The sequence below is a fragment of the Haematobia irritans genome, chromosome 2 (genome assembly GCF_050003625.1).
Source record: "Haematobia irritans isolate KBUSLIRL chromosome 2, ASM5000362v1, whole genome shotgun sequence".
NCBI lineage: Eukaryota > Metazoa > Arthropoda > Insecta > Diptera > Muscidae > Haematobia > Haematobia irritans.
This window is the reverse complement of record NC_134398.1, coordinates 82,005,230-82,028,728: the sequence shown is the minus strand read 5'-3', so window position 1 is coordinate 82,028,728 and position 23,499 is coordinate 82,005,230. Positions and strand designations below refer to the sequence as shown.

Here is a 23,499-nt window from a genome sequence, read left to right as displayed (position 1 = left end):
TTCTATTCTGACCCAAATTAGGAACATGTGCCAAATGTGAAGGCGAATGGACTTAAATTGCGACCTAGACTTTGATCACAAAAATGTGTTCACAGACAGACGGACGGACGGACAGACGGACATGGTGATATCGACTCAGGGACCCACCCTGAGCATTATTGCCAAAGACACCATGTGTCTATCTCGTCTCCTTCTGGGTGTTACAAACATATGCACTAACTTATAATACCCTGTTCCACAGTGTGGCGCAGGGTATAATAAAGAAAAGCATAGAAGCCAAATCATTATCATTTTATCCACTCCGTAATTAATCTTATTATTTTTATTATTGATTTTTATACCAACGTCTAGTTCATAAAATTTTTGAAACACACTTGAAGTTTGATTGCGTTTGCGGAAAATTCTTATTACAAATGCATGTATTTGTTCAACATGTTAGAGAATTTATTCCGACAAAATTTATAAAAGACTGATCAATCGAAGTATTGTCCATTTCTAGCCACTACACTGAAAAAAAAGCATACCCGGTTCCAAAGATTTTGTCTTTACTTTAAAAAATTTGGTATTGATTCCAAGCCAAAGAAGCGGAGAATACAAGTAAGGATACTTTTAAGACACAATTCTCTTTTAAAATCGGGTTTTGTGTACTTGCTTCTAGGAAGCAAATTTTAATTTTCGCTTTTTCAGCTTTTTTTCTTCATATGCTATCAAAGTCCTTTAAAAACAAGTTAACGACGACTTTATTTTCCAAATTAAGACTGGACTTCTAGTAGAAATTATACTGTGTTTCAAGTAAAAAACGTCTTTAAAACAAAGTGTTGAAAAACATGTCCTATATTTGAACGACTTTTTGCTTTGTGTCAAGATGCAAAAAGACAACAAATTCAAATACGAATTCATTGAAAATTCAAATACGAATTCATTGAAAAGTTTATCGACTTTTGGACAAGGAAAAAAACTTTATATTAGTGAAATGCGTCTTCTATGCTAAGCAAAATTTGCATTCGTATTTTAAAGACATGAAATCTTTGACCTCACGACAATATTTTTTTCAGTGTATATATTTAGGATTTTATGGGAAATGGAAATACTTCACTATTGAGACTTAATACTGAGTGAAAAATTGTTTTCACTAAATTAATGGGACGAATATATCCAATTTTGAATGCCTTATTAACAATTTTTGCCCCAAAACTACAAGTATTGTGATATTTCAAGAATCGTTTCAAGAATCGTGTTCCAATCCCCAATTTTGTTACGTGTTGACTGAATATTTTCATACGAAAATATCATGAAGGATTTGACAACATACACATTGGAAGGAAACAGCTTTAGAATTTTGACTAAGAATGAATTTACTCATTTCCCACAAATATTGAGGGACGATGGTAACTTCTCTCATGTCAAGCCATGTTATAGCCAAAGCGAGGTACCCTGATTGTCAGCGAGGCATTCGCCAGTGCGAGGTACCCTGATTGTGAAATTCTCCAACTTAGTGCCAATATTCTCAAACTGATTGACACTTACTATTACTAAGGATAGTTGGTTTTTAGTTTCCAACAGTTTCCTTTCCTTTTACAAACTTTTTAATAATTTTTATTTTTTCGGTTACTATATTCTAATCCAATATTTATAAAATTTTGTACAATTTGAACCCAAAATGTACAGTTTTTATTCTCGTTGGTACAATCCAAAAATTTAATTTTTCATCCCTGCACCACACCAAGATGGTCCCCCGAAATACACAGCATAAAAGTCTTTCCATGGATACCAAAAACATATTGTGATCCAAAAAACTAAGTTGTCTACACTGGCGGTACTGGAATGAGGTGAATATAGTTGCAGTATTTTCTAATGCGTATAGCGAACTGCGCCATCTGTTGGCAATGTAATATGCGCACCCAGTGATAAATAAAAAAAAAACTAAAGCAAAATAAAATTTATTTATCTGTTATTTTATTGATTATTTGAAAGATAACATAAGGCGAAATATTTTTTTTTTTTTGGAAAAGCATTAGCATCATTTTATCGATGAACTTTTCACGTAAATTGTATTATTGGAAAAATGTTGGTATTCAACTACCATTTTTTGAGGGGACACTTAATTTATTGAGAAGAATTTCTATGCTTAATGTGATCACTTTCTTTACATTATTTGAAGACAGTTTTGGGTGAAACCTATTAGATGTGTCCACATAAATTTAATGGTTGTTGTTTTTTGTAAACTATGTATTGATTTTTAACAAAAGAACAACTGGATATCATCAAAGGGTTCTACTTTGGTTTTGCAAAAAAAAAAAAAAATAATAATTACTATGGCCAGAAGTACAAGCAAATGTATTCTTTTTCTTTTTTAAGATGAAAGTTTGATTTTTTTGAAAAACGCTAGTAATTTGTATTTTATCTTTTGTGTATAGCTCCAATTCAATCCAATTTATTAATTATTATTATTTAATGCTTTTCTTTCAGGTTTCTCGGTAGATCAATATGGGAAGCCTCAATGGTGATGTAGTGGTCATGCGAAATGGTCGATCAACGAGCCAGGTCTCCATATACAATTATCCGGAACACCTAAATCCATTCTATGAAGAAGACCAGCACAAACGTCTTAGATTTTGGAAAATTTCCAAAAAGGACAATGAGGGTCGTCGCAATAGCTTCTCGATTGGCAATCTCAGAGAAATGTGGTGAGTGCCTGCCAAAATAAAGTCCAAAATTTTCGAAAATGTTATTTTTTCGAAATCCGTACGTTAAGGTGTTATAATCTACAAATTAGTACATGATGAAAATACTTGGTGTAAAAAAATCAGCAGAGTACTGAACAAAAAAAGTTTCTCTTAATTTGAAATATATTTTAATGCCGCACATCCTTTCCTAATCTTTCAAAAAATAAATTGGAACACATGTAAAATTTCAATATTTCCGTCTTTGTACTACCCAAAAAAATGCATTAGGAACATCGTTTGTATGAAAGGGAGGATCTGTTTGCAACAGAATTTATTCATTTATTTTAATTCTTTGGCGGGTTATGGGATAGGTTTTGCCATTGATTACCAATTTTTTCGACTCTCTAATGCGCTTTACAGACTATCAGTTATTCCGGACGGAATGTCGGTGTTTGTAAAGAATCTTACAATGTGTCGGATCGGTACGACATGTCGGCGATAACTAAATAATCGGTAAATGTGTTATCGATCCCATAAACATGCAGCAGTATCGATTATGCCTTCGGACTTAACTGATAATGTGCACAATATACGGGATATGTTCGACACGAGTACTGTCGTCCGGAATAACTGATAGTCTGTAAAGCGCATAATAGGCGTTGTTGTTGCTTGGACAGATTTCCATGCAACAAGTAATAAGCCATTATACAGTGGGGAGCAAAACCGAGTGTATGTTGACCACTTTGGAGTATTCTTTATTTGCTTAATAAAACCCTATTTTGTCTAATTGCTACAAAATTTATTTCATTTATACTTTATTTCCTGATAAACAAAACTGTTCATTCAGATAAATTATATACCTACACCAAGAAAAAAGTGACCACTTCTTTAAGTTAAAGTGAACTCATTGTGAAGAAAGTTGAACTTCGTATAGCGCCAAAGACATTTTTATTTGTTTGAACGATGTGATTTTCGTGGAAATTAAATAGAATGCATTCCATATATTAGTTAACATTTTCCTATATTTATATACCACTATACTACAGAATGAAAAAATGTAACTGAATTGAATTCATATATGAAATGATTTTATTGAACTTTTTTCATTCATATGGAAGAATCTTACATATTTGTGGTAAACCTTTTACTTCAAAATTAGAACTTCTTACCTTCGTTTTTAAATACAGTTTTATTTATTTATATAGGCATTTTTTCTTCAATAAAAGACATGTTTTATTAATATATTAAATATATTTATTAAGGATTAACAGCATCGACTGGTCTTGAAATAAAGGGTGATTTGTTAAGAGCTTGATAACTTTTTTTTTTTTAAAAACGCATAAAATTTGCAAAATCTCATCGGTTCTTTATTTGAAACGTTAGATTGGTCCATGACATTTACTTTTTGAAGATAATTTCATTTAAATGTTGACCGCGGCTGCGTCTTAGGTGGTCTATTCGGAAAGTCCAATTTTGGGCAACTTTTTCGAGCATTTCGGCCGGAATAGCCCGAATTTCTTCGGAAATGTTGTCTTCCAAAGCTGGAATAGTTGCTGGCTTATTTCTGTAGACTTTAGACTTGACGTAGCCCCACAAAAAATAGTCTAAAGGCGTCAAATCGCATGATCTTGGTGGCCAACTTACCGGTCCATTTCTTGAGATGAATTGTTCTCCGAAGTTTTCCCTCAAAATGGCCATAGAATCGCGAGCTGTGTGGCATGTAGCGCCATCTTGTTGAAACCACATGTCAACCAAGTTCAGTTCTTCCATTTTTGGCAACAAAAAGTTTGTTAGCATCGAACGATAGCGATCGCCATTCACCGTAACGTTGCGTCCAACAGCATCTTTGAAAAAATACGGTCCAATGATTCCACCAGCGTACAAACCACACCAAACAGTGCATTTTTCGGGATGCATGGGCAGTTCTTGAACGGCTTCTGGTTGCTCTTCACTCCAAATGCGGCAATTTTGCTTATTTACGTAGCCATTCAACCAGAAATGAGCCTCATCGCTGAACAAAATTTGTCGATAAACACATTTCGAACCTAACACTGATTTTGGTAATAAAATTCAATGATTTGCAAGCGTTGCTCGTTAGTAAGTCTATTCATGATGAAATGTCAAAGCATACTGAGCATCTTTCTCTTTGACACCATGTCTGAAATCCCACGTGATCTGTCAAATACTAATGCATGAAAATCCTAACCTCAAAAGAATCACCCTTTATTAGTTTATTATTCCACTATTTTCAATTTCCATGTAAAGTTACCAACTGTAAAACGTAATGCTTTTCTTCTTCTTGTTCCTTTCAATTTGAATAAGATGCTGCGTAACGATTTTGTCCTCCTTTTACAATTTCAATACCTACAAATATAAAAAAATCATAAACCAATTTGTTCACAAAAGGTTAACGTCACTGTATGAATGTTACCTGATAATTGAAGATTCCAAAATGAAGACGAATGAAGGGGTTGTTATTCTGTTGCTGTTTTCTTTCTTTATACATCATCACGAACATTGATAGACTTGCTGTTTGTCATTTATGTTCAATAATTTTGAAAAAAAACGAAAAATTTTCTCACTAATTTAAAATAACAAATATTTTATTTGTTATTTATTATATTATTTTACTATATTTTTTAACAATCTCTCCGTATACCATAACAACGCGATTCCAACTAAAAAAACAACCCACGCGCAAACATATCGATTACATCGATGACAGGTATCGATTACAGGTAGATAAAAGAAATATAGGAAAATTTCCTATATTCTAACAAGTGTGTTTCCTTAAGTTTTGAAAGGATTGAATACTTCTTAGTACGAATGAACTAAAATATTTTTCTATGCCAAGTGTTATTCGTGTGTATGATAAGCTTTATATAACAAAGGCCGTCAGTATTATCGTTTTATAAGAAATTTTACTAAATTTCAGAAAACTTGGTTTTAGTTCGGTTTTTGTTTATTTTTACGAATGTTTTGTTATCAGTGAATAAAATGTTCTTGTTCAGTAGTAAATTCTTATACCCAGCGAAGAAAACAGTATTAGTAAAGTTCCATGCCTTATTCTAGTTAATGAACTGTTGCTAACTGCTTTCAGTTTAGGATTTTTTTTACTGAAACAAGTAAATTTTATTATTTCACACAAACATTTAACTTAAAGGAAATAAAAAGGCTAAACTAAATTGATAAACATTTTTTTCTTTAGTTTCGAAGGCACTTTTTTCTTGGTGTATACTAATGCATTTATTAAAATAAAATAAAAGTCTGAATCCAGTTATGCACTTTATGCATAATAAATTAAAATCAAATGTCTTTGTATTTAGCGTCTTGACATACTTCTACTAAGCTTTTTATTATTTCTTTTGGAATATCCGACAAACCCCCATTTTCATGAAGCTTCGTTAGATAACGAAATTTTAAACCGTACTATGGACATATTTGTCATCTTACCTATGTATTCCATATACCAGTTAGGAACTTACACGCAAAGAAAAAAAACGTTTGGAAAACGTGTACCGAAAACGTTTTTCTTTTGTTAGAGTTTTTTGAATTGCTTCGAAAATTTTAAACTTTTATCACGAAAAAAATTCGTTTGTTACAAAATTTTTATTTTTTCAATAAAAAAAGTTATTTTTGAAACAACAACACAGTCCATTTCGTTTATATCAAACACTGTTCTTTTCTGACTTTAGGTCTTTAATAAGACACATTTTACAGTTCAAAATTTAATATACTACAATGTAATGTTGAACATTTTTTCGGAATCTTCCGAACATATCTGGAATATATGTAAAAAAAAAACAAAAAAAAAACTTCGGTCGAAGCAGGGATCGAACCCACGACCCTTGGCATGCAAGTCGGACGTAGCAACCACTGCTCCACGGTGCCAAACTAAATGTTTGTTTCTGTCAAATAAACTTTGTTTATTCGGTTCGTAGGTGCCGCAAGCTATGCTATATAAATATAACTTATATGGATATTTATCTATTGATGAACATAACAGGTACATAGCTCAGTGGTTAGTGTGTTGGCTTACAAAGTGCATGGTCCGCGGTTCGATTCTCCGTCCAGGCGAAAGGTAAAAAAATTTTAAAAATTTATAAAATCGTATAATTTCTTCTACGTTGTTGGTATTACAGGAAAAGGTGTTAAGAACTAAAAAACCTCGTGGATGTGAGAAGGATGTGAGGGCAAATGCAATTAGCAAGAAAAAATGTTTTTTTTTGAGTTTGTCTTTATGAAATTGTTTTTACATCCTGGAAAAGAATAAACGTTTATCACAAACAGTATATGCTTTTCTTCCAAGTACACTCCCTTACAGCGAAAAGCAAATGAGAAACGAACTTTGTTTGTCTAAAATTTCGTTTGGGAGGAAAGAATTATTTTTTTGCGTGTAACTGCAGAAAATTTTTCAGTTAAAGTTAACCGGAGCGAAGATATTTGCACATTACTGTCTGTTAACTGGCAGTTTAAGCTTAACGAAGCTACACAAAAATAGCCTTAATTGTGCTGAACTTGGCTCTAGATCTCATCGCTATTTTTGGTGCTCTTTGGTGTAATATCTAGCACCTTTTAAGAGACCATAAATTCGCAATGGGATTGAAAAGTGGTAGCCTTTTGACCATTTGAGAACTGTGCTCCGATAACCATTTCCTTACTATTTTGTAAGTATGCTTAGGTTTGCCGTCTTTTTGAAAACAATTTAATCCTCAAGGTAGGTGCAAACTTCCACAAACTCAGGCAAATTTGATTACACAATGTAAAGGTAGTCTCCTTTTTTTCACGATTCCTTATCAGTAGCCAACGGCCAAGGGTATCACCATCCCCATACACCCAGAAAAAAGTGACCACTTCTTTAAGTTAAAATGAAGTCATTGTGAAGAAAGCTTCGTATAGCGCCAAAGACATTTTAATTTGTTTGAACTATGTGATTTTCGTAGAAATTAGGTAGAATGCATTCCATATATTTGTTAAAATTTTCCTATATTTATGTACCACTATACTACAGAATGAAAAAATTTAACTGAATTGAAATCATACATGGAATGATTTTATTGAAATTTTTTCATTCATTTGGAAAAATCTTACATATTTATGGTAAACCTTTTACTTCAAAATTAGAACAGCTTACCTTCGTTTTTAAATACAGTTTTATTTATTTATATAGGCATTTTTTCTTCAATAAAAGACATGTTTTATTAATATATTAAATATATTTATTAAGAATTAACAGCATCGACTGGCCTTGAAATATCAGTTTATTATTCCACTATTTCCAATTTCCATGTAAAGTTACCAACTGTAAAACGTAATGCTTCTCTTCTTCTTGTTCCTTTCACTTTTAATAAGATGCTGCGTAACGATTTTGTCCTCCTTTTACAATTTCAATACCTACAAATTTAAAAAAATCATAAACCAAATTTTTCACAAAAGGTTAAGGTAAATTTTTGTGTGAAATAATAAAATTAACTTGTTTCAGTAACAAAATCCTAAACTGAAATCAGTTAGGAATAGTTCATTAACTAGAGTAAGGCATAGAATTTTACTAATACTGTTTTCTTCGCCGGGTATAAGAATTTACTACTGAACAAGAAAATTTTATTCACTGATAACAAAACATTCGTAAAAATAAACAAAAACCGAACTAAAACCAAGTTTCCTCAACTTTAGTAAACTTTCTTATAAAATTATAATTACGAATTCCTTTATTGTAGAAAGCTTATCATACATAAGAATAACACTTGGTATAGAAAAATATTTTAGTTCATTCGTACTAAGAAGTATTCAATCCTTTCAAAACTTAAGGAAACACACTTGTTAGAATATAGGAAATTTTCCTAAATGTCTTTTATCTACCTGCAAACGATATGTTTGCGCGTGGAGAGATTGTTAAAAAATAATTTAGTAAACTAATATAATAAATAACAAATAAAATATATAAAATATTTGTTATTTTAAATTACTGAAAAAATTTTTGGTTTTTTTTTTTTTTGAAAATTATTAAACATAAACAACAAGGTTAAGTTAGGTTATGTGAACATTGGTGAACTTCTCTCTTATCACTGAGTGCTGCCCGATTCCCTGTTAAGCTCAATGACAAGGGACCTCCTTTTTATAGCCGAGTATGAACGGCGTTCCACATTCCAGTGTAACCACTTAGAGAAGCTTTGAAACCCTCAGAAATGTCACCAGCATTACTGAGGTGGGATAACCCACCTCTGAAAAACTTTTTGGTGTTCGGTCGTTGTAGGAATCGAACCCACAACCTTGTGTATGCAAGGCGGGCATGCTAAACATTGCACCACGGTGGCTATCAATGTTCGTGATGGTGTATAAAGAAAGATAACACCGGAAGAATAACAACCCCTTCATTCGTCTTCATTTTGGAATCTTCAAGTATCAGGTATCATTCAGTGACCCTTACCCTTTTGTGAAAAAATTGGTTTATGATTTTTTTTATATTTGGGTCTGTTCGAAATCGAAACTTTTTACTAGCATTGGTAACATAATTTCACTAGCCCAGGGTGCTAGTAAGAAATTTGACATTTGTTGAAAATTCTTGACATTTACGACATCACTATACGGACGAAAAAGACTGTTTTTCATATGTTTGGGTATAAACATTATATGTTTGGAACTTAAATTTTTAAACACAATATTTTTGAGTGCAAACATATAATGTTCATAAACTAGCATAATATGTTTGGGACATATATGTTAATATGTTAGAACATATTATGTTTGGGACATAAAATGTTTTTAAATATAATATGCTTGGATTCAAACATATATTAATTTAGAAATAGCCCATAAACATATATGTGTTTACAAAGAGAGACAAAGTGTACGCTGGAAGTAAAATAATGAAAGTAACCAATTGGCGCATTACAAATATATATGCACAAAGAAAATTTCATTAAATATAGGAAAAATACTACGTGTGAATATAAACAAGTATAAATTTACATATTATGAGTAAACATATATATGTTGTGATATAAAACTTCGCCAAAAATTGTATTTGCTTAAGTAAAATATTAAAATGAGTATTCGGAGAGAAAATTCATTCGGAACCAAGATAAAATATATTTGAAAAAAAGAGCATGATTTTTGTTTATCATTTTTGCATTACGGGCACAATTTTTTTGTTTCGTCAAAACAAATTGGAACGTAGGTCGAGTACGTCAAAATATTCAAACAAAGGTAATTAAAGGGATCTTCATAAAAACTAACGAAAGGGCACTATACACTGAACAAAAAGCATGTCCGGTTCCAAAGATTGTGTCTCCACTTTAACAATTTTGGTATTGATTCCGAACCAAAGAAGCGGAGAATACAAGTAAGGATGCTTTTAAGACACAATTCTCTTTTAAATGGGGTTTTGTGTACTTGACTCTACGAAGCACATTTCAATTTTTCGCATTTTCAGCTTTTTTTCATATGCTACAAAATGACCGTTAAAAACAAGACTTCCAGTAGAAATTATGCTATGTTGCAAGTAAAAAATGTCTTTAAAATAAAGTATTGAAAAACATTTTTTATTTTTTAATTATTTTTGCCTTGTATTCAATATGCAAAAATGCAACAAATTTAAAGACAGTTTCATTAATTTTAAAGAATTTTTCTGAATTATTAAAGTCAAGTTGACCTTAGTCCAAAAATTTGTTCTTTCATGTTATGATACCCATTTTTAAGTCAAATCACTTAATTATAACGACAACACGACTTCATTGAAAGTATCGACCTTTGAACATGGAAAAAACTTTATATTAGATAAATGCGTCTTCTAAGCAAAGCAAAAGTTGTATTCTTATTTTAAGGACATGAACTCTTTGGCCTCACGACAATATTTTTTCAGTGCACTCTTTTTAGAGTTGTGAAAGTAAAATGAAAATAGGGCGAAACAGGGAAAAATTAAATAGTAAGATCTATAAAAACAAAGATTAGTTCCTCTTTATTAATGAGTAGTCCAAGAGGAGTTGACGGATTTTATATACTCGAATTCACGTTCTTCTTTTGTAAGAGTTTTTGAATTTCTTCAAAATTTTAAACTTGTATACAAAAACCTTTATTTGTTACACAATTTTTATTTTTGCAATAAAAAAATAATATTTGATTCGAATTCAGTCCATTCGTTTATATCAAGCATTTTTCTTTTCTGACTTCAAGTCTTTTATAAAACACACTTTACAATTTCGTAGTAAAAATTTAACATAATAGTATGTAATGCTGAACACCTTTTCGGGAACTTCCGAACGAATCTGGAATATATGTTAAAAAATATATTAAAAAAAAAATGGTGTTGGTCGAAGCAGGGATCGAACCCAGGACCCCTGTCGCGCAAGGCGGACGACCAACCACTGCTCCACGCTGCCAACAAATGTATGTTTAACAATGTTATGTTGTTAAACAATGTTATGTTTGCATCGGCTCGTGGCCGCCGCAAGCTATGCTATATAAATATAACTTATAACGATAATTATCTCTTGATGACCATAACAGCTACGTATCCCAGTGGTTAGTGTGCTGGCTTACAAACTGTGTGGTCCGCTATTCGAATCCCCGTCCGCCAAAAGGTAAAATTGAAAAAAAAAACAAGTAAGAAAAGCCTAAAGTCGGGCGGGGCCGACTATATTATACCCTGCACCACTTTGTAGATCTAAATTTTCGATACCACATCACATCCGTCAAATGTGTTGGGGGCTATATATAAAGGTTTGTCCCAAATACATACATTTAAATATCACTCGATCTGGAAGAATTTGATAGACTTCTACAAAATCTATAGACTCAAAATTTAAGTCGGCTAATGCACTGGGTGGAACACAATGTTAGTAAAAAAATATGGGAAACGTTTAAATCTGAAGCAATTTTTAGGAAACTTCGAAAAAGTTTATTTATGATTTATCGCTCGATATATATGTATTAGAAGTTTAGGAAAATTAGAGTCATTTTTATAACTTTTCGACTAAGCAGTGGCGATTTTACAAGGAAAATGTTGGTATTTTGACCATTTTTGTCGAAATCAGAAAAACATATATATGGGAGTTATATCTAAATCTGAACCGATTTCAACCAAATTTGGCGCACATAGCAACAATGCTAATTCTACTCCCTGTGCAAAATTTCAACTAAATCGGACCAAAAAATTGGCCTCTGTGGTCATATGAGTGTAAATCGGCCGAAAGCTATATATTGGAGCTATATCTAAATCTGAACCGATTTCAACCAAATTTTGCACGCATAGCAACAATGCTAATTCTACTCCCTGTGCAAAATTTCAACTAAATCGGAGCAAAAAATTAGCCTCTGTGGTCATATGAGTGTAAATCGGGCGAAAGCTATATATGGGAGCTATATCTAAATCTGAACCGATTTCAACCAAATTTGACACGCATAGCTACAATGCTAATTCCACTGCCTGTGCAAAATTTCAACCAAATTGGGGTAAAACGCTGGCTTCTGGGACCGTATTAGTCCATATCGGGCGAAATATATATATGGGAGCTATATCTAAATCTGAACCGATTTTAATAAAATTTGGCACACTTGACTATAGTACTAATTGTTCTTCTTGTGCAAAATTTTAAGTAAATTAGGGTAAAACTCTGGCTTCTGGGGCCATATAAGTCCATATCGGGCGAAATATATATATGGGAGCTATATCTAAATCTGAACCGTTTCTTCCAAAATCAATAGGGATCTATTCTGAGCCAAAACACATACTTGTGCCAAATTTGAAGTCGATTGGACTAAAACTGCGACCTAGACTTTGATTACAAAAATGTGTTCACGGACAGACGGACATCGCTATATCGACTCAAGAGCCCACCCTGAGCATTTTTGCCAAAGACACCATGTGTCTATCTCGTCTCCTTCTGGGTGTTGCAAACATATGCACTAACTTATAATACCCTGTTCCACAGTGTGGAGCAGGGTATAACAATTATAAAATTTAATAATTTCTTCTACAATGTTTGTATTACAGAAAAAGGTGCTAAGAACTAAAAAAACTCATGGAAGTGAAAAAAATGTGAGGCAATATACAATTAGGCAGAAAAAAAATTTTGAGTACAATATTCTTTGGGAGAAAATTCTTCTCAGCATATAATATTTTTGGGTCCAAAATGCCTCCAAACATATTATATGTTCACATAATAACATATAGTTTTTTGGAAGACAACATTATTGAATTTGGATAGAAAAATACAAAATGTTTGGAACTTAGACTACTCAAACATATTATATTGTTTAGACCAATATGCTTTCAAACATATTATATATTGGAAGAAATCAAACATATAAATGTTTGGGCAATACCCAAAAAATTATATGCTTGAAGCAAAATATGTTTGGGAGTATATGTTACAGAAGCGATTTTTTTGAGGGTGTAGGCTTGGCATGTTTTGATTATATCAGAACAAATAAAAAGTAGTTTTATTTGTTAAAGAAATGAGTACACAAAATTAGCAATTGTTTTTCACCGTAGTAAATTGATATCTCACCATAGTAAGAGGTTTCTGTTTCGAACAGGCCCTTTGTAGGAGGACAAAATCGTTAGGCAGCAACTTATTAAAAGTGAAAAGTACAAGAAGAAGAAAAAATGCGTTTTACAGTTGATAACATTACATGGAAATTAGAAATAGTGGAATAATAAACTAATATTTCAAGACCAGTCAATGCTGTTGATTCGTAATAAATATATTCAATATGTATATTAATAAAACATGTATTTTATCGAAGAAAATAAATAGAGCTGTATTTAAAATGTAAGAAAGTAGTTTTAATTTTGAAGTAAAAGGTTTACCACAAATATAAGATTTGTCCACATGAATGAAAAAAAGTTCAATAAAATCATTCCATATACATATGAATTCAATTCAGTTAATTTTTTTATTCTGTAGTATAGTGGTAATACTACAGTTTATACTAGTTTATTATTACACTATTCCCAATTTCCATGTACACCCAGAAAAAAAGTGACCCCTTCTTTAAGTTAATATGAACTCATTGTGAAGAAAGTTGAACTTCGTATAGCGCCAAAGGCATTTTTATTTGTTTGAACGATGTGATTTTCGTAGAAATTAGATAGAATGCATTCCAGGTATTAGTTAACATTTTACCATATTTGTGTACCACTATACTACAGAATGAAAAAAATTAACTGAATTGAATTCATATATGAAATTAGTTTATTGAACTTTGGACAAATCATACCTATTTGTGGCAAACTTTTTACTTTAAATTAGAACTGCTTACCTTCGTTTTGAAATACAATTTTATTTATTTATAACAGGTTGGCTGATAAGTCCCCGGTCTGACACATAGATGGCCTCGCTAGTATTAAATGCATATTATTTTTATATAGTACCAACCTTCAAATGATTCGTGTCAAAATTTGACGTCTGTAAGTCAATTAGTTTGTGAGATAGAGCGTCTTTGGTGAAGCAACTTTTGTTATTGTGAAAAAACTGGAAAAAAGAATTTTGTGTTTTGATAATAAACTGTTTTCTGAAGGAAAAAAAATACGGTGAAAGCTAAAACTTGGCTTCATAACGAGTTTCCTGACTCTGCCCAGGGAAATCAACAATAATTGATTGGTATGCAAAATTCAAGCGTGGTGAAACGAGCACGGAGGGCGATGAACGGTGAACGCAGTGGACGCCCGAAAGAGGTGGTTACCGACGAAAACATCAAAAAAATCCACAAAATGACTTTGAATGACCGTAAAATGAAGTTGATCGAGATAGCAGAGGCCTTAAAGATATCAAAGGAACGTGTAGTTAACATCATTCATCAATATTTGGATATGTGGAAGCTCTGTGCAAAATGGGTGCCGCGCGAGCTCACATTTGACCAAAAACACCAACGTGTTGATTATTCTGAGCGGTGTTTGCAGCTGTTAACTCGTAATACACCCGAGTTTTCCCGTCGATATGTGACAATGGATGAAACATGGCTCCATCACTACACTCCTGAGTCCAATCGACAGTCGGCTGAGTGGACAGTGACCGGTGAACCGTCTCCGAAGCGTGGAAAGACTCAAAAGTCCGCTGGCAAAGTAATGGCCTCTTTTTTTTTTGGGATGCGCATGGAATAATTTTTATCGATTATCTTGAGAAGGGAAAAACCATCAACAGTGACTAATATATATGGCGTTATTGGAGCGTTTGAAGATCGAAATCGATGCAAAACGACCCCATATGAAGAAGAAAAAAGTGTTGTTCCACCAAGACAACGCACCGTGCCACAAGTCATTGAGAACGATGGCAAAAATTCATGAATTGGGCTTCGAATTGCTTCCCCACCCACCGTATTCTCCAGATCTGGCCCCACCGACTTTTTCTTGCTCTCAGACCTCAAAAGGATGCTCGCAGGGAAAAAATTTGGCTGCAATGAAGAGGTAATCGCCGAAACTGAGGCCTATTTTGAGGCAAAACCGAAGGAGGACTACCAAAATGGTATCAAAAAATTGTAAGGTCGTTATAATCGTTGTATCGCTCTTGAAGGGAACTATGTTGACTAATAAAAACGAATTTTGACAAAAAAATGTGTTTTTCTTTGTTAGGCCGGGGACTTATCATGCAAACTGTTATAAGCAATTTTTTCTTCAATAAAATACATGTTTATAAATATATGTTTTATTAATATAATGAATATATCATCTGTAAAACCCATTTTTTCTTCTTCTTGTACTTTTCACTTTTAATAAGATGCTGCATAACGATTTTGTCCTCTTTCTACAATTACAATACCTACACCCTCAAAAAAAAATCGCTTCTTTAACATATGTTCCAAACATATTTTGCAGGAAGCACATATATTATTGGATAATGCCGAAACATTAATATGTTTGTTTTATGTGAACATATTATATGTTTGGAAGCATTTTGAGCCCAAAAATATTATATGCTTGGAAGAATTTTTCCCAAAGACGATTGTGCTCATTCCCTAACATACTCGTTATTTTCACTTCCACGAAATATTTTAATTCTTGGCACCTTTTTCTGTAATACAAATAATGTTGAAGAAATTATTCAACTTTTATAAATTTTTTTTAAATTTTACCTTTCGCCTGCACGGAGAATCGAACCGAGGACCATACAGTTTGTAAGCCAACACACTATCCACTGGGCTACGTAGCTGTTATGGTCACCAGCAGATAATTATCGTTATAAGTTACATTTATAAAGCATAGTTTGCAGCGCCCACGAGCCCATGCAAACATAACATTATTTAACAGAAACATACATTTGTTTGCCACGTGGAGCAGTGGTTAGCATGTCTGCCTTGAATGCAAAGGGTCGTGGGTTCAATCCCTGCTCCGACCGAACACTTTTTTTTTTAATTTACACATTTATATTTATACTATATAAAATTTTTATAATGAAACTTCGAAATGTGGGTTATTAAAGATGTATAGTCATTAACAGTGCTTGATATAAACGAAATTGACTGATTTTTGGATAAAATATTATTTTTTATTGCAAAAATAACAATTTTGTAACAAAAAACTGTTTTTGGTACAAAACTTTAAAATTTGGAAGGAATTCAAAAACTCTAACAAAAGAAGAACGTGGAGTCGAGTAGTAACATACATAAATAATTTTATAATATAAACATAAATTTATTTAGGCGTGAACAGTTTTTTACTAGCATTTAACACCATCGGTCTAAAATGCCTTTTATTTTTCTTTAATAATTCATTTTAAAGAAAATAAACTTTTTAAATTGTTTTAGCTGCAAAACTCGAACATAATGCCCGCTTTTATATTTGAAGGTGTCCGTCATCTCTTCTGGGACTACTTATTAATAAAGAGGAACTAAACTTTGTTTTTATACATTTTACTGTGTAATTTTTCACTATTTCCTCCTTATTTCATTTTACTGTCCCAACTCTAAAAAGAGTATAGTGCCCTTTCGTTATTTTTATGAAGACCCCTGATTTCTTTTAACGCACCAAGAAAAAAATTGTTCCCATAATGCCAAAATTATAAACAAAACACATGTCCACACATACATAAAATGCTGCTCTCAAGGCGAAAACACATGCTTTTTTTCAAATGTCTATTCTCTTGGTTCCGAATGTCCATTCTCTTTATTCAAATTAAATAATATTTAGACTTAAGCATATCAAATTTTTGGCCTTATCATAAAACAGTTTTCCGAAACAACATACAAGCAGTTTGACAAAAATTTCTCTCATTGGATTCTTTCGCTGTGTTATGTTGATATCTTTCGTCAACTCTCCCGGTTTCCATCTCTATTTCTTTCTCTATACTCTCTCTGTCGCTTTGGATAAAATATCACAACATATGTATGTTTAGTCGAAATTTGTAAATTTATATATGTTTGCATTCACACATATGATTTTTATGAAACATTTATGCCCCAAACATAATAAATTCTAACATATTAAAATAGATGTCCCAAACATTTAGTGTTAGTTTAGGAACATTACATGTTTGCACTTAAATATATTGTGTTTTAAAATTGTGCCCGAAACACACTTTGTTTATATCGGAACATATGAAAAACATATTTTTCTAAGAGTGCACCCTCAAAAAAAATCGCTTCTTTAACATATGTTCCAAACATATTTTGCAGGAAGCACATATATTATTGCATACTGCCGAAACATTAATATGTTTGTTTTATGTGAACATATTATATGTTTGGAAGCATTTTGAGCCAAAAATATTATATGCTTGGAAGAATTTTTCCCAAACACGATTGTGCTCATTCCCTAACATACTCGTAATTTTCACTTCCACGAAATTTTTTAGTTATTGGCACCTTTTTCTGTAATACAAATAATGTTGAAGAAATTATTCACTTTTACAAATTTTTTAAATTTTACCTTTCGCCTGCACGGAGAATCGAACCGAGGACCATACAGTTTGTAATCCAACACACTATCCACTGGGCTACGTAGCTGTTATAGTCACCAGTAGATAATTATCGTTTTAAGTTACATTTATATAGCATAGTTTGCAGCGCCCACGAGCCCATGCAAACATAACATTATTTAACAGAAACATACATTTGTTTGCCACGTGGAGCAGTGGTTAGCATGCCTGCCTTGCATACAAAGGGTCGTGGGTTCAATCCCTGCTCCGACCGAACATTTTTTTTTTTTTAATTTACACATTTATATTTATACTATATTAAATTTTTTTAAATGAAACTTCGAAATGTGTGTTATTAAAGATTTATAGTCAGTAACAGTGCTTGATATAAACGAAATTGACTGATTTTTGGATAAAATATTATTTTTTATTGCAAAAATAACAATTTTTTAATAAAAAACTGTTATTGTACAAAACTTTAAAATTTGGAAGTAATTCAAAAACTAACAAAAGAACGTGGAGTCGAGTATAAACATACATACATAATTTTATAATATAAACATAAATTTATTTAGGAGTGAACAGTTTTTTTACTTGCATTTAACACCATCGCTCTAAAATTCCTTTTATTTTTCTTTAATAATTCATTTTAAAGAAAATAAACTTTTTAAATTGTTTTAGCTGTAAAACTCGAACTTAATGCCCGCTTTTATATTTGATGGTGTCCGTCAACTCCTCGTGGACTACTTTTTAATAAAGAGGAACTAAAGTTTGTTTTTTTACATTTTACTGTGTAATTTTTCACTATTTCCTCCTTATTTCATTTTACTGTCCCAACTCTAAAAAGAGTATAGTGCCCTTTCGTTATTTTTATGAAGACCCCTGATTTATTTTAACGAAAAATTGTGCCCATAATGCCAAAATGATAAACAAAACACATGTTCACACATGCATAAAATGCTGCTCTCAAGGCGAAAACATTGCAGTTTGTTTTTCAAATGTCTATTCTCTTGGTTCCGAATGTCTATTCTCTTTATTCAAATTAAATAATATTTAGACTTAAGCATATCAAAATTTTTAGCCTTATCATAAAACAGTTTTCCGAAACAACAGTGGTTTCACAGAAATTGTTCTTTTTTCATTCTCTCGCTTTGTTATGTTGATATCTTTCGTCAACCCTCCCGGTTTCCATCTCTATTTCTTTCTCTATACTCTCTTTTTGTCGCTCTCTGAATAAAATATCACAACATATATATGTTTACTCGAAATTTGTTAATTTATATATGTTTACATTCACACATATTATTTTTATGAAACATTCATGCCCCAAACATAATATATTCTAACATATTAACATAGATGTCCCAAACATTTAGTGTTAGTTTAGGAACATTACATGTTCGCACTTAAATATATTGTGGTTTAAAATCGTGCCCGAAACACATTTTGTTTATATCGGAACATATGAAAAACATATTTTTCTAACAGTGCAAACATATCGATTACAGGTAGATAAAAGACATTTAGGACAATTTCCTATATTCTTACAAGTGTGTTTCCTTATTTTTTGAAAAGATTGAATACTTCTTAGTACGAATGAACTAAAATATTTTTCTATGCCAAATGTTACTCGTATGTATGATAAACTTTACATAATAAAGGAATTCGTAATTATCATTTTATAAGAAAGTTTACTAAATTTGAGGAAACTTGGTTTTAGTTCGGATTTTGTTTATTTTTACGAATGTTTTATTATCAGTGAATAAAATTTTCTTGTTCAGTAGTAAATTCTTATACCCAGCGAAGAAAACAGTATTAATAAAATTCCATGCCTTATTCTAGTTAATGAATTATTCCTAACTGCTTTCATTCATAACTGCTTTCAGTTTAGGATTTTTGTTTACTGAAACAATTAAATTTTATTATTTCACACAAAAATTTGCCTTAATGAAAATAAAAGGATTAAACTAAATTAATGAACAGTTTTTCCTTTAGTTTCGAAGGCACTTTTTTCTCTTCTCAACTGTAAGAAGTAATTTTTGGAACTTCTACTTTCCAGCTTTAATAAGTTGTCTGCTGATTTTATTCTCATTTTATACTTTCAATCCCTGCAAATATAAACAATCATAAACCAATTTCTCACAAAAGGTTGGCGTCACTGAATTTTACCCGATAAATGAAGATTCCATAATGAAGGCGAATAAAAAGTTGTTATTCTGCTTGTTTTTTCTTCCTATAAGGTTTCTTTATACACAAACACACCCATTGTATATTGTTTTGTTATTGATTTTCACAAATTTTAAAAAACAAAAACCAAAAAATTTTTTTCCAAACAGCAATCGCTAGATTTTGTGACGCGGTTCCATGATTCCAACTGAAAAAAAAACAACCCACGCGCAAACATATCGGACATAACGATTACATCGATGACTGATATCGATTACAGATATCGAAAAGTTGGAAATTTCCTATATTCCAACAATTGTGGTAAATTTGGAAAGGATTGAATAATTCCTAGTAAGAGTGAACTAAAACATTTTTCTATGCTAGGTTAGGTTAGGTTAGGTTATGTGGCAGCCCGATGTATCAGGCTCACTTAGACTATTCAGTCCATTGTGATACCACAGTGGTGAACTTCTCTCTTATCACTGAGTGCTGCCCGATTCCACGTTAAGCTCAATGACAAGGGACCTCCTTTTTATAGCCGAGTCCGAACGGCGTTCCACATTCGAGTGAAACCACTTACACGCAAAGAAAAAAAACGTTTGGAAAACGTGTACCGAAAACGTTTTTCTTTTGTTAGAGTTTTTTGAATTGCTTCGAAAAGTATACACTTTTATCACCAAAACAATTCGTTTGTTACAAAATGTTAATTTTTTTAATAAAAAAAGTTATTTTTGAACTAAAAACACAGTCCATTTCGTTTATATCAAACACTGTTCTTTTCCGACTTTAGGTCTTTAATAAGACACATTTTACAGTTCAAAATTTAATATACTACAATGTAATGTTGAACATTTTTTCGGAATCTTCCTAACATAGAATAGAATATATGTAAAAAAAAAAAAAAAAAAAAAAAAACTTTGGTCGAAGCAGGGATCGAACCCACGACCCTTGGCATGCAAGTCAAACGTAGCAACCACTGCTCCATGATATGTATTTTTCTGTGAAATAAACTTTGTTTAATCGACTCGTGGGCGCCGCAAGCTATGCTATATAAATATAACTTATATGGGTAATTGTCTATTGATGACAATAACGGCTACATAGCTCAGTGGGTAGTGTGTTGGCTTACAAATTGCATGGTCCGCGGTTCGATTCTCCGTCCAGGCGAAAGGTAAAAAAAAAATTTTAAATTTATAAAATCGTATAATTTCTTCTACATTGTTTGTATTACAGAAAAAGGTGCTAAAGAACTAAAAAACTTCGTGGAAGTGAGAAAGATGTGAGGGAAAATGCAATTAGCCAGAAAAAAAATTTTTTCAGTTAGTCTTTATGAAATTGTTTTTACATCCTGGAAAAGAATAAACGTTTATCACAAAAAGTATATACTTTTCTTCCAAATACACTTCCTTTCAACGAAAAGCAAATGAGAAACGAACTTTGTTTGTCTAAAATTTCGTTTGGGAGGAAAGAATTATTTTTTTGCGTGTAGAGAAGCTTTGAAATCCTCAGAAATGTCACCAGCATTACTGAGGTGGAATAATCCACCGCTGAAAAACTTTTTGGTGTTCGGTCGTAGCAGGAATCGAACCCACGACCTTGTGTATGCAAGGCGGTTATGCTAACCATTGCACCACGGTGGCTCTATGCTAAGTCTTATTCATATAATAATAAGCTTTCTACAATGAAGGAAGTCAGTTTTATCATTTTATAAGAAATTTTACCAAATTTGAGGAAACTCGGTTTTAGTTCGGTTTTTGTTCCTTATTGTGAATGGATTGTTATCAGTGAATAAAAATTTCTTGTTCAGTTGTAAATTCTTGTACCCCGAGAAGAAATCAGGGTTAGTAAAGTTCCACACCTTATTCTAGTTTCTAACTGCTTTCTATTTAGGATTTTTTTACTGAAAAAAGTAAATTTTATTAATTTACACAGAAATAATGGAAATGAAATGGCTAAACTAACTTGATGAACATTTTTTCTTTTAGTTTCGTAGGCACTTTTTTCTGGGTGTACCCTTTAGCCGGCCACGTTCTTACAAACGATTCACCACACTGAAACAACCGTGAACCCACCAGCAAGATAATTTTTGGTTAATTTTAGAAAATTATAGAATGGAAATAATGAACTATTTTGTAAGAAGTACGAATTTAGTTCATCTTTATGCTTCATTTGTGTACAATTATTCCCCGTTTTTTAGTTAATTTAACTAACGTATGCCAGAAATTGTTTTAGTAAAGGAAACTTTATCCAAACATAATAATTCCATGAAGTAAAATAATGTTAAACTGGCTTTAGTGAAATATAGGGTTCACTTTGAAATTTCGACAAATTCTAGAAAATGTATTTGTGATTGCTATTGTGTTTTATTATACCCTCCACCATAGGATGGGGGGTATATTAACTTTGTCATTCCGTTTGTAACACATCGAAATATCGCTCTAAGACCCCATAAAGTATATATATTCTGGGTCGTGGTGAAATTCTGAGTCGATCTGAGTATGTCCGTGCGTCCGTCCGTCCGTCCGTCCGTCCGTCTGTTGAAATCACGCTAACTTCCGAACGAAACAAGCTATCGACTTGAAACTTGGTACAAGTAGTTGTTATTGATGTAGGTCAGATGGTATTGCAAATGGGCCATATCGGTCCACTTTTACGTATAGCCCCCATATAAAAGGACCCCCAAATTTGGATGGCGAGGCCTCTAAGAGAAGCAAATTTCATCCGATCCGGCTGAAATTTGGTACACGGTGTTAGTATATGGTCTCTAACAACCATGCAAAAATTGGTCCACATCCGTCAATAATTATATATAGCCCCCATATAAACCGATCCCCCGATTTGGCTTGCGAGGCCTCTAAGAGAAGCAAATTTCATCCGATCCGGCTGAAATTTGGTACATGGTGTTAGTATATGGTCTCTAACAACCATGCAAAAATTGGTCCACATCGGTTAATAATTATATATAGCCCCCATATAAACCGATCCCCCGATTTGGCTTACGAGGCCTCTAAGAGAAGCAAATTTCATCCGATCCGGCTGAAATTTGGTACATATTGTTTGTATATGGTCTCCAACAACCATGCAAAAATTGGTCCATATCGGTCCATAATTATATATAGCCCCCATATAAACCGATCCCCAGATTTGGCTTGCGGAGCCTCTAAGAGAAGAAAATTTCACATGATCCGGCTGAAATTTGGTACATGGTGTTAGTATATGGTCTCTAACCACTATGCAAAAATTGGTCGAAATCGGTCCATAATTATATATAGCCCCCATATAAAATGATCCCCAGATTTGACCTCCGGAGCACCTTGGAAGAGCAAAATTCATCGGATTCGGTTGAAATTTGGTACGTGATGTTAGTATATGGTATCCAACAACCATGCATGAATTTAGAAGACCGTACATATCAGTCCATAATTATATATAGCCCCATATAAACCGATCCTCAGATTAGACCTCCGGAGCCCCTTGTAAGAGCAAAATTCACCCAATCCGGTTGAAATTTGGTACGTGGTGTTAGTATATGCAAAAATTGGTCCATGCCGGTCTTAATTATATAACCCCCATTTAAACCAATCCCCAGATTTGACCTCCGGAGCTCGTAGAGGACCAAAATTCATCGGATCCGGTTAAGATTTGGTACGTGGTGAAATTTTGTACATTGTGCAGTATATGGCCGCTAACTACCATGCCAAAATTGGTCCATAGCCGTCTATAGTTATATATAGCCGATCCCCAAAAATAATCTAGCAAAATTTTATTTCTATAGAAAATTGTGTCAAAATTTTATTACTATAGAAAATTTTGTC

General features: G+C 32.5%; 1 protein-coding gene across 2 annotated transcripts in view; it reads left to right on the top strand.

Annotated features, from left to right (window-relative positions):
* The window catches only part of LOC142225621 (uncharacterized), a 126,234-nt gene that overhangs the window by 67,192 nt on the left and 35,543 nt on the right, over positions 1-23,499 (top strand). For both annotated transcript variants that reach the window (XM_075295427.1, XM_075295428.1), the window contains exon 2: positions 2,470-2,687. In XM_075295427.1, the coding sequence (XP_075151542.1) occupies positions 2,488-2,687 (200 nt within the window). In that variant the 5' untranslated portion in view covers positions 2,470-2,487. The remainder of the gene's footprint in view (positions 1-2,469; positions 2,688-23,499) is intronic.